The sequence below is a fragment of the Pelodiscus sinensis genome, chromosome 1, assembly GCF_049634645.1.
Source record: "Pelodiscus sinensis isolate JC-2024 chromosome 1, ASM4963464v1, whole genome shotgun sequence".
Classification (NCBI taxonomy): Eukaryota; Metazoa; Chordata; order Testudines; family Trionychidae; genus Pelodiscus; species Pelodiscus sinensis.
This window is the reverse complement of record NC_134711.1, coordinates 322,578,832-322,591,824: the sequence shown is the minus strand read 5'-3', so window position 1 is coordinate 322,591,824 and position 12,993 is coordinate 322,578,832. Positions and strand designations below refer to the sequence as shown.

Here is a 12,993-nt window from a genome sequence, read left to right as displayed (position 1 = left end):
ACTGCTCTAAGACAGCAGACTCAAGAATTAGACCTCTTGATTCAGAGTGCAGACAAAAGTATAGTAAATTACAGGCTCGATGGGGGGAAATAATACAATTAGGGCCCTGTCTTGCTTTTTCTTAGACCCTCCACTACTCCAATACAGCAAAGAATACACACTTGTTATCAGCCATATTTTAACTGCATCAATATTTTGCTAAAACAATGAGTTCCTAATGTCACAAAGTAGTTCCTTACTGCAATCAGCTCATCCATTACCACAATGATTTCAGGAGACAAATGCATATTATATAATGCTTACTCATGGCAGCTTTTCCAAAAAAGTTGCTCATTGCATTCCCTTTAGTTGGCGGTTTGCTGCTTACTGTAGTTGCCTAGAATTAAAGAGACAATAAGTTGTAAGACAGTTTTGCACATACAATAAAGATTCTAGTAAAAACAAGAATTAACACAAAACCTCCTCCAAACCTGGCACAAGCATCCTTCCAAATTAGTAGTACTGTAGTTGCTAGATACATAAAACTCACTAACAACAACATGCTGATTGGGGTTTGCTTTTTTTTCCTTTTCAATATGTTTATGGGAAAACAAAGACTGGAATTTCTCCATTGCAGGGACTTCATATTTCAGGGAACTGTTAAAGACACATGGAACCATTCACTCTTAGGTCATCAGTTCAAGGTCAGCCCAGATCAAAAAGTCATTCTCATCTGATGGTTGTTCAGCATTATATACTGAACAAGTATATTCACACCAAGTGATTAGGAAGATTAAAGTGTTCCCCAACAGGTTTCTGTATGTTTCCTTTACATATATCTGATTTGTGTCCATTGATTCTTTCCCACAGAGACTGTCCAGTTTGTCCCATATATATATAGCAGTGGGGCATTGATGGCATAGATCAAATTACTGGATGTGCAGTCAAATGGACTCAGTCGTGATGAAGGATGGTTGGGACACTATCAACCTAACAGTCAATGAAGGTGCAAACAGCTCTTTGTGTAGATTCCTATGTCAGGAAGGATACTATCAACTGACTTTGATTCTTAGCTGCTTCGTTTTAACTACCCAATCTTCAGATACTTACTGATCCCCTCTACCTTCCTGATTTTCTATACACTCTCCTCCACCTCTCCCCCCTATTTATTTTGGGTCTGCACATCCTAAACTCAAAACTCCAGTCATCTGAAGAAGTGGGCTGTGCCCACAACAGCTCATGATACCATCTACATGTTTTGTTAGTCTATAAAGTGCTACCAGACCATTTGTTGTTTTTTTAGTGAATACAGTTTGTGAAAAATGTAGAAGTTAATGTTAGGTAGGTAGGAGTATTGATCAGATCAGATCCTGGGGCAAATACAATTTCTGGGGGAAGGGGGTAAAAAGAGTTGACTATGGTAGAGTCACTGGGAAGGAGACCTTGATGAACTGGATGCAATTATCTGACCAAAATGTGCTATGCTTTAGCTTTGGATTGTTTTTCCTCTGCTGTGTTAGCAACACAGAGACTGAAATCCAGGACCTCTATGGTGGCTTTCTCGGAAATGCTTCCAGTTCCACGCGCAGGTCCAGGTAGGCAGGCAGAGATTCAGAGTCCCAATGCGTGGAGAAGACGATGGTGTAGGGAAAAGGGGTTTAGATTTATTAGGAACTGGGGACACTTTTGGGAGAGGGGGAGCCTATACAGGAAGGATGGGCTCCACCTAAACCAGGGTGGAACTAGACTGCTGGCACTAAACATTAAAAAGGCCATTGAGCAGATTTTAAACTAAGAGATGGGGGAAAGCCGATTGGTTCGGAAAAGCACATAAATCGGATGGAGACTTCTCTTATAGGAGAAGCCATTGACAGAGATTCTCTAAGCTGTAGTCAAAGAGAGGAGGGGAGAGGACAAACCATGGTCCAGAACAGACAAACAACCGCATATAAAGGAATCCAATGCATCAGGGAAGGGCAGACAAATAAACAGTGGCAAATTTTTAAAGTGCTTCTGCACAAATGCTCGGAGTCTGACTAATAAGATGGGTGAATTAGAGTACCTCGTATTAAAGAAGGAGATTGATATAATAGGCATCACTGAAACCTGGTGGAATGAGAAAAATCTGTGGGACACAATCATACCGGGATATAAAATATATCGGAAGGATAGAGCAGGCCGAGTGGCACCGTATGTGAAAGATAATGTAGAATCAAATTAAATAAAAATATTAAATGAATCAACATGTTCAATAGAATCACTATGGATAGTAATTCTATGCTCCAATAATAAGAACTGAGCAGTAGAGATATATTATCGACCACCTAACCAGGACAGTGACACTGACATTGAAATGCTGAGGGAGATTAGAGAGGCTACCAAAATAAAGAACTCTATAATAATGGGGGATTTTAATTATCCCCATATTGACTGGGTGCATGTCACCTCAGAAAGAGAAGCAGAGATAAAATTTCTCAATGGCTTAAATGACTGCTTCTTGGAGCAGCTGGTACAGGAATCCACAAGGGGAGAAGCAATTCTTGATTTAGTCCTGAGTGGAGCGCAGGATCAGGTCCAGGAGATAATTATTACAGGACCGCTTGAGAATAGTGACCATAATATAACAACATTTAACATTCCTGGGGTGGGAAGAACACCTCACCAGTCCAGCACTCTGGCATTAATTTCAAAAAGGGGAATTACACAAAAATGAGGAGGTGAGTTAAACAGAAATTAAAAGGCACAGTGACTAGAGCCAAATCCCTGCAAGCTGCATTGAAACTTCTTAAAGACACCATAATAGAGGCCCAACTTAAATGTATACCCCAAATTAAAAAACATAGTAAGAGACCTAAAAAAGAATCATCGTGGCTTAACCACCATGTAAAAGAAGCAGTGAGGGACAAAAAGGCATCTTTCAAGAAGTGGAAGTCCAACCCTAGTGAGATAAATGGAAAGGAACATAAACACTGTCAAATAAAGTGTAAAAATGTAATAAGAAAAGCAAAAAGATTTTGAGGAACAGCTAGCCAAAAACTCAAAAAGAAATAGCAAAATGTTTTTTAAGTATATTAGAAGCAGGAAACCTGCTAAAAAAAACCAGTGGGTCCCCTAGACGATCGAGATACAAAAGGAGCAATCAAGGACGATACAGCCATTGTGGAGAAACTAAATGATTTCTTTGCTTCAGTCTTCACAGCTGAGGACGTTAGGGAGATTCCCAAATCTGCACGGTCCTTTGTGGGTGATGAATCTGAGGAGCTGTCCTGGATTGAAGTGTCATTAGAGGAGGTTTTGGAACAAATAGAAAAACTTAATGTTAACAAATCACCAGGACTGGATAGCATTCATCCAAGGGTTCTAAAAGAACTCAAATGGGAAACTGCTGAACTATTACCTGTGGTTTATAATCTATCCCTTAAATCAGCTTCCATACCTAATGACTGGGAGGTAGCTAACATGACACCAATATTTAAAAAGGGCTCTAGAGGTGATTCTGGCAATTACAGACCGGTAAGTCTAACTTCAGTACCGCGCAAATTAGTCGAAACAATAGTAAAGAATAAAATTGTCAGGCACATAGAAGAACATAATTTGTTGGGCAAAAGTCATCATGGTTTCTGTAAAGGGAAATCATGTCTTACTAATCTATTAGAGTTCTTTGAAAGGGTTAACAAACATGCAGATAAGGGGGATCCAGTAGATATAGCAGGGGTGTCCAAACTTTTTTCAAAGAGGGCCAGATTTGAAGAAGTGAACATGCGTGAGGGCCGACCCCGCACTCTCAGCCCCAAGGCGGAGGGCCCGCAGGGTCGGAGGTGGGCGGAGAGCGCAGGGCACGCCGGCCTCACGGCGGCCCGGGGGCAGGGCGAACCCGCAGCCGAGCGGGGGAGCAGGGGTGTGGACGTGCCCTACAGGGCAGGCTCTAGGACCGCAGAGGCTATGGGCGGCGGCGGCGCGGCCGGAAGCGGCGCGCTGGACGCGCCAGTTCAAAAGAGCGCCAGGGAGCCAGGAGAGGGGGAGGAAGCGGGGGCCGTATTAAATCGGAACACGGGCCGCAATTGGCCCACGGGCCGGACTTTGGACATGCCTGAGATATAGTATACTTGGATTTTCAGAAAGCCTTTGACAAGGTCCCTCACCAAAGGCTCTTGTGTAAATTACATGGCCATGGGATAAGAGGGAAGGTCCTTTCTTGGATTGAGAACTGGTTAAAAGACAGGAAACAAAGGGTAGGAATAAATGGTAAATTTTCAGAATGGAGAGGGTTAACTAGTGGTGTCCCCCAAGGGTTAGTCCTAGAACCAATACGGTTCAACTTATTCATAAATGATCTGGAAAAAAGGATAAGCAGTGAGGTGGTAAAGTTTGCGGATGATACAAAACTGTTTAGGATAGTCAAGACAGAAGCAGACTGTGAGGGACTCCCAAAAGAGCTCACCAAACTGAGTGATTGGGCAACAGAATGGCAAATGAAATTTAATGTGGATAAGTGTAAAGTAATGCACGTTGGAAAAAATAACCCCAACTATACGTACAGTCTGATGGGGGCTAATTTGGCTATGACAAATCAGGAAAGAGATCTTGGAGTTATTGTGGATAGTTCTCTGAAAACTTCCACACAGTGTGAGCGGCAGTCAAAAAGGCAAAGAGGATGTTAGGAATTATTAAGAAAGGGATAGAAAATAAGACCCAGAATATCTTACTGCCCCTGTATAAAACTATGGTACGCCCATATCTTGAATACTGTGTACAGATGTGGTCTCCTCACCTCAAAAAAGATATTTTGGCCTTAGAAAGGGGTCAGAAAAGGGCAACTAAAATTATTAGGGGTTTGGAACGGGTCCCATATGAAGAGAGGTTAAAGCGACTGTGACTTTTCAGTTTAGAAAAGAGGAGACTAAGGGGGGATATGATAGAGGTCTATAAAATCATGAGTGGTATGGAGAGGGTGAATAAAGAAAAGTTTTTTATTAGTTTCCATAATAGAAGAACTAGAGGACACCAAATGAAGTTAATGGGTAGAAGGTTTAAAACTAATAAAAGAAAGTTCTTCACACAGCGCGTAGTCAACCTGTGGAACTTCTTGCCAGAGGAGGCTGTGAAGGCTAGGACTGACAATAACAGAGTTTAAAGAGAAGCTAGATAATTTCATGGAGGTTAGGCCCATAAAAGGCTATTAGCCAGGGGATAGAAATGATGTCCCTGGTCTCTGTTTGTCAGAGGCTGGAGAAAAATGGCAGGAGACAAATTGCTTGATCATTATCTTCAGTCCACCCACTCTGGGGTTCAAGTTGTGACACCCACGACTTGCAGTGATTCCCCAGGAACCAATCACATTGCAAGTCAGGGTCCGCCTGTATAAATATACCACTTAGCTCAGCAACATTGTTATACCAATACAGGTTGGACCTCCCTGGTCTGGCATCCTTGGGGCCGGATCAGTCCCTAATGAAGGATTTTGCTGGACCCGGGAAGATCAACGCCAGCTCGCCAATCTCACTGGGCTCTTGTACCCGGCAGAGCTGTCACCCCCTCTACCACAGGCCCAGCAGAGATTCCAGTCCCAGCTGAGCTGCTGGTCCTGCTACTGCTGGCCCAGGAGGACTCCCAGCCTCCAACTCTCCTGGGATCCCAGCAGGGCTTCCAACTCCTGATTCCTGCCGCCAGGGCTCTCTGGTCCAGGAACATCCATGGTCTGACAGCACCACGAATGTTGCCAGACAGAGTGTCCCAGTTAAGAAAGGTTCAACCTGTACAAATTTGTAGTTTAGACATGGCTTTCATCAAAAAATTCTACACAAAGTCACCATCTTTAACACAGTGGCTGAGTGCATGTTATTTTCTACTGTGGTTGTGTTATTTGATTATGAAAACTTGAATGGTTATCATATCCACCAGTTTTCTTTAGTTTGTTAGCAAAATCATAATCCAATACTGTTTTTAACTTCTAACATCCTATACTACTAGTGGCTGTTACTAAGAATAGTTAATAAAATGCTATACAATTAAATTGAACCATCAAGTCCTTACCTATAGTTAAGCAATCAAAATTCAAAGAAACTATCTTTCTTTGAAAGATGGAAATTATCAAAAAATTATCTTTCTTACATGGACACAATGGAACTATGCAGATTTACACCAACCTCTGAGTCTGGAGGAAAGAAAAAAAAAACCACAACAGGCTTGGAAAACAGGACTTCTGAGGAAAGGATAAGTGTATGAGGTATAATCTAGCTACAGAAACAACCACTGACAACCAATCATTAGCTATTTTAAATGGGGAGACGTATTAAGTATTCTCAGGTGACAATGAGGCTAGAATCTGAAGCAATGGGAAGAAGCTGTGGCTGACATTTCTTTAAATTGAAAAGGAAAAAAAATGATTAACAAGGCTATTATCAAAACAAATTGCAAAAAGATGTGAGGTAACTTACACCTGTTGTCTCTTTGGACTCTGGTTTACTTTCTTTATTTGTATCTTGGGATTTGGAAGCTGATTTTGTAGCAAACATTCCCATGATCCCTTTGGGCGGAGGGGAGGGATGCTTAGCAGTTGATGAGGCATGACCATTGATTGTAGGCCCATTGACAGCATGTGTGTCATTTGGTGTCTGGGAATCAGCCTGTACAGAAGTATGAACTTGAGAAACTTCAGCTGACGTCCTGGGGACTGCAGCAGTGCACTGAATGGCACTAAACCTGGTTGATGGAGTGAAAAATTTAATTAGCACTTTAACGTCTTATTTTCCACCTCAATTTCCTTCCTAGTAGTGTCTTACTTTCCTGATTTTATATTATACTGTTATGGGGAAAAGAAGCAATTTAATTCAGGCATGGACTACAAAGGAAAGCTAACACAGAGTTAGAATGGGAGAGACGTCACACTGAAACAATCATCTGAATATGTCAGCAGGGGGCCGAAGCATGAAAATACAAAACAACTGATCAAATTTCATTGAGGAAAAAAAAACTTGTCATTGCAGAGTGGGAAAAAAGGAGGGAAACTAGCCCTATTTTATTCCTAAATTGGTTACATTTATATTACTAGTAAATTGGTGCTTAAGCTTTCCACATACATGCAATAATTTGTAAATATAAAAACTAACATACAGTAACCAACAATACCCTCACTTACGTAGTTTAAGATTGTGACAGGACATGCCCCATCCACACAAAACCTTACACACATGAAAATAAAACTACACTACAGCAGGGATCAATACTCTGAGATCAATCCATCAATTCAATTTAGCGGGTGTAGTGAAGACCCACCAAATCAATCACAAAGTACCCTGAAGTTGAGTCCTGTAATCTATCCCAAAAGAAGAGTAAGATAAGTCCCCTGCTTGCAGTAATTTGACCTAAGGTGTGTCACGTAGCTGGAGTTGTATACCTTTCAACTTTCTGCTGTAGTGTAGACATAAGCTAAGAAGGGAAAAGACATGTGCTTTCCTTTCCATCTTCATTTTGCCTCCAATAGTAACAGTAACACACTCCATCACCCCATAAAGCTTTCACTGCCCTCTTCAGACACACATAAGTAACACATACCCCAACTTCATCAATTTCACACCAAAATGGAAAAATTTAACAGTGAACTTTCATTCATTCACATTTATTGTATCAATGGATCAGTATATCTGAATGTCAAATATTCCATATGTCTGGGAAATTAATCTTCCTAACACTGGAGAGGTGACTTAAGGTTTTGCATCTGTACTACACCTTAATGAGAAGTAGTGTGATTACTTCACATAAAACCCGTTACCTGCTGATTTCAATGGCCTTTGGATCAGGACCAAAATTCACACAAATTTTTTTAATGTTGAAGTCCACCTGCAAGATTTTCTGCTTTTTGTGTTTGCACATTAAAACCCAATAGCTGACTACTATATTAATTCAATTTTCAAAAAGAGGAAGCAGTCTAAATTTACTCTAATTAGGCCACAAATTAACAAGCTACAATGATAATATGGAGAAGAATCTCTTATTCCCCTGTCATATCCAACCAGTTCAGCTGCATTTTTTAAATTCAGTTGGAAAACTCAGCACCAAGATGTCTCAAATTCAAAAACACAGGTTTTAGAGAATTATTTTAAAGTTCTATGGACTAAACCTTAGGAATTTTTAAATCAGAAACATGGATTTACATCAAAATAGATTTCACTGCAGAGGGTGCCCAAAGACACATTAAAATCAAATTGTGGTAAATACGGACAAAATTTGCACATTTTAATTAGATCACAATTACATAATTTCTACCATTTGCTATGGAGCTTACTAGCATCCACTTAGGAAAAACACCTCTCCCCAACTCACAGCTACAGGGCTGAGGTAGCAAACATTCTCTCGTAGGCATTTGCAAGGCAGTACATATCTATTTTAGGATTTGTACTGTTGCCCATCACCTTGGTAGCTGAGTGCCTTGCACATAAAATAGACTAGTCATACCAAGTCCCTAACAGATTTCATGGAGCTATGGAAATTAAATTCACTCTAATTTGCCCAAATGTACAAAGAAAAAAGTGCACAACAGGTGTTTGTATTTATGCATCTCTGTTTTACAATGGAGATAGTAATTCTACAGGAGGCTCAAAGGTGGAGTCACTATCTTACAGTTGTTTGGGGGCCTATTTAGTTACTTGGGGGGCCTCAATCTAGTCCCTTGTGGACAAATGTCGACTTGACAGAAATCACCTCCGCAGTTGGTATTACTTGGCCCCTTGCTATCAGTCTGACAGAGGAAAAAGAATTAAGCAGCCCTGGACACAGAATTCCCCTCAATTCAGGGATGATCCCTTTCCCAGTTAGGTATGGGGATAGCTTGCCCTGCCTCTGCCCGCCTCTGTCTGTTCTGTACATAAAATAGATAATTTCCAGGGCACCTTTCAGGGGAGGCAGCATGCTCCAGCAGACAGAGCACAGAACTGGGAGTTGAGACCAGGGTTCTAGCTGTGACTTTGCCATTGGTTTTATGAAACACTGAGTTCTACTGAGGAAGAATGCTACATAAATGCAATTCCAACAACTGTAAAGGGATCCTAGACGAACATTCATACAATAGCAATGCTTAACTCACTTGCTGCAGTTCTGCAGGTTTGACTTGATGATATCATAGTCCGTGTTGTAGAGGGGCCCACTATCCTTCAGCATGGCTTTCTGAATGCTGTAGACATGCACACTAGCAATTGTGGATAGCTTAGACTTCATTGCTAAAAATCAACAAGACAGCCCTTTGTTAGCACTGCCAGCCTCAATTAAAGATGGAGGAAAGGCTGGGCAGGATTCCATTAGATACCAGGGTTTTAACTTTGAGATATTAAGAACTCAGAATGCTAACACCAATTTTGTAACCCAGTGACACCCACTGACTGAGAATTCAAGCTACCACAAGCACATCAAACCTATTCTCTGCTCTGCATTGGATTCTCAGAATACTGAGCAAATTTCAAAGTCTCGATCCTAATCTTCCAGGTGTTTCATGGCCTAGAGCCAGGATACCTCAGAGATTGCCTAAAGCTTTGGGTTGAAGGCTGTGATTGATAACACTCTTCCTGCACAATGGAATTTTCTCTTGAAAAGGTAAAATTTACCTGCACAGGAGAGAGAGCTGCCATGCGGATAAGTCCTAAACTGTGGAATGAACTACCACAAGAATTATGGACCATCACAATCTCAATATTTTCCACTCCAAATGCAAGGCATATTTTTGATCTGCCTTCTCTAATATGGATCTATTATAGGAGTGAGTGTATATGTTTCTGTGGCCTATGATGTGAAGAACATCAGAATACATAATCACAATGGTCCCTTCTGTCTTTTTAAGTCTATGAGTTTATATTACATTTAGTTAGTTATAGTTAAATATAAACTCATAGCAACATGTGCCTAAGAGACAACTACAGAAAAAAAACATTAAAACAATACATGCCACAATTCTCTCCCTGGAGAGATGATAAGAACAAAAAAAAAACAACCACATGGCAATGTTAATCACATTGCTTAATGTACTACAAGAAAGTGTTCAGATATTATTATAAGGAGCACGGTACAAGAATGGAATAGTTATGAAAAATCCATGTTAGACTCATTACATTTTGGTTTTCAATAGCAAAATGACAAGAGCCTGACTATTGAAGCTGGAATGTTAGTACTGAGGCATTTGCAGACTCAACTGAACAACATAAATATTGGTATATTATCTGATGCCAAAGTCATCAGATGGAAATTATTAATGATCTGTAGCCTGAGATCCATCAGCTCTGACAACCAGGGTTAGGCTCGGACGGTTGGATGAAAGACCAACCACGAATAGCCTCAGCTGCTTCAAGAAACATTGTTAGCAGTTTAGTAAGTAGCACTTCCCGTTCAGTATTGAATCAACCATCTCCATATGGGACTATGGGACAACATAATGCAGAGATGTCCTACAGATGAGACTAAGATGTTCATGGATAATGAAGATCCCCACTTTAATTCCCAGAACGTAAGGCTGTTGGCCCCAGTGTTCTGATTCTGCCTTAGCTTCCCTTGTAGTTTCACAGTTCAATTCAGTATTCTTCCCTTGCCACCCTAAAATGTTACAAGGTGTTGCTGCTCACAGGTCCAGCAGTACTGATGCATTCCAGCTGAGAGTAGCAGCCTCAGGAACGGGTGAAGTGATCCCTATAAATAAAAGAAGTGCTATCTAAAAATCAGTTACTAAGCTAAAAGTTTGTGAAGTTTTGCTGATGGGTGCTCGGGTTTTAAACGTTCTGGGAAAAATCTAATGAAGGAGTATACACCTGAATGCAACAATTTGATTAAAATACCTGCAGATTGCATGTATAGATGGTTTTAAGCTTTGTTAACATTGTTCCTTCAGAGAAAAAAAGTTACAAAAGCATAATTTCCAAAAATCACCTACCTTCCAGTTTATCCTCTCTCACTACTGCAACCTTGTGGCACTGTAAAGAAATGATAATTTATCACAGAGACAACCCAAGATCTTGAAATTTAAATAAAACAAAGAAGTGGTGTATGGATATTTAAAGCAGCTTTATAGTAGCACAAAACTTGATTATGGCTCTCTCAGAATAGTCTTTTGGGGCCTTGTGCACCTACTTTTGTGGAGCAATATCCCCCGAATCAGTACAACATTGGAGAAATACCCAATCTGCAACCTCTGGCAGCAGCAGATGAGGCAATAATGGAACATTTGCCTAAATACATTAGAATAAGGACAAGTGTGCAGCATGGTAGGTGTGCACAAGCGAATGTAGCTGCACAAATGTGATGCACTGACCCAGCTTAGCTGTAATCATTTATGATGACTAACAGGTTACAGTTAACATGGTTAGTGCAGACAAAGTCTCACACAATGAGAAATCGACCATTCATCCCTTAGCTGCAGACACACATCCAGGGAACCGTGCTCCATAAAACGCCTGTAATTCCTGATTTAAGATTGACTGAGGACAAATCTGTGTAAGAGCCAGGTAACATTGTTGTGTACAGCTGGATTACCATGTTTAAAAGATTGCAATCCATGCAAAGAATATCAGAATTCATGGATCTGACAACATTCAATAATTGTGTGTTCATTCAATATTCACAAACAGGCAGATGAAACGGGAGCAAATAGAGGGAAAAGTCTAAGAACCGAGAATAGGAAAAGCAGCAATCAGAGCCATCCCCTAAGAGATAGTGAGCAGTGTGATAACTGTAAAGGGAACATGTAGTGAATAAATTAAGGTACTATAAAAAGATACCCATGAGGAGTTTTAATTTCCATCTCGCCACTCAGTTCTTGCAGTGTTAAATATATAGTCCTGCAGCAGCCCCTACTGAGAGGAGTCAGTACTGCAAGATCATCAGGAACTCTCAAAATTATGAAACAAGGTTCAATCAAAAATGAATGACACAAGCTCATTACTCTCCTCCACATTAAATGACCTTGTGTCAGATAAAGCCTCATCTATTCCGAAATCAGCCACCTCTTAAGACCAAGCCTTTTATTTCAGTTCTGCAGGTCCTGTCTGGGCTTCTCTCAAAACTTCTTATTTTCCCCAACACACAGTAATTACCAAATGCTGCTCCTAAGTAAAAAAAAAAAAAAAAAGACAGACGTATGTAGCACTTTAAAGACTAACAAGATGATTTATTAGGTGATGAGCTTTCGTGGGCCAGACCCACTTCCTCAGATCAATATGTGGTATCAATATGGTATCACATATTGATCTGAGGAAGTGGGTCTGGCCCACGAAAGCTCATCACCTAATAAACCATCTTGATAGTCTTTAAAGTGCTACATACTTCTGTCTTTTGTTTCAGCTAGACCAGACTAACATGACTGCATCTCTATCACTGCTCCTAAGTAAGGATGTTAAGAAGTGGGTAATTGACTAATCATTTGTAACAATTTGTATTGACTATACGATTAGTCGATAAGGGCCTCACTGCAGCTTTGCAGTTTAAATGTAGGAGGAGCCAGGTGCACAGGCAGAGCCACAGCGGGGGTAGATCCAGGTCCCAGACCACCAAGCCTCTGCATTTTAAATGTAGTAAGAGCCACCCATCTCTTACTACATTTAAAATGCAGAGCCACAGTGGGGGTAGGTGCAGGACCCAGCTGAGCAGTCCCAGCTTGCACCAGGTCCCAGACTGCTGTGCCTCTGCCTCCCCTGCACTCCTTCCCCACAGCATGGAGATGGTAGTGAAGGGAACCAGCTTTTAAGCTGGTTCCCCCTAACACCAACTCCTGCTTCACCCCCCACCTCCACCTTCCTGCCTCTGATTCAGAAGCAGCAAGGGGAAGAAAAGCAAGTAGTCGAGTAATGACTCAACAACCCGATAAAACTACTCGACTAGTCACTTTTACATCCCTAATCCTAAGTATCTTTCTTGCATGTCCATTCTGATTACATGTTTTAACATCTCCTAGAATAAATAAAAATACCTGGCTTTTTTAATTTAAAACATCCATTTATAATTACATATATTTTATTTTAAAAAATAAGTCTGTTTAAAATT

General features: G+C 40.8%; 1 protein-coding gene across 3 annotated transcripts in view; it reads right to left on the bottom strand.

Moving 5' to 3' along the window:
- Positions 1 to 12,993, bottom strand: part of POLD3 (DNA polymerase delta 3, accessory subunit) — a 35,953-nt gene that overhangs the window by 14,441 nt on the left and 8,519 nt on the right. For 2 of the 3 annotated variants that reach the window (XM_075919599.1, XM_075919600.1), the window contains exons 4-7: positions 10,889 to 10,928; positions 9,062 to 9,194; positions 6,417 to 6,681; positions 304 to 376 (exon numbers count right to left, since the gene is read on the bottom strand). In XM_075919599.1, coding sequence (XP_075775714.1) covers positions 304 to 376; positions 6,417 to 6,681; positions 9,062 to 9,194; positions 10,889 to 10,928 — 511 coding nt within the window. Of the gene's footprint in view, positions 1 to 303; positions 377 to 6,416; positions 6,682 to 9,061; positions 9,195 to 10,583; positions 10,648 to 10,888; positions 10,929 to 12,993 lie in introns of all 3 variants that reach the window. The other variant, XM_025186943.2, reaches the window with a different exon arrangement.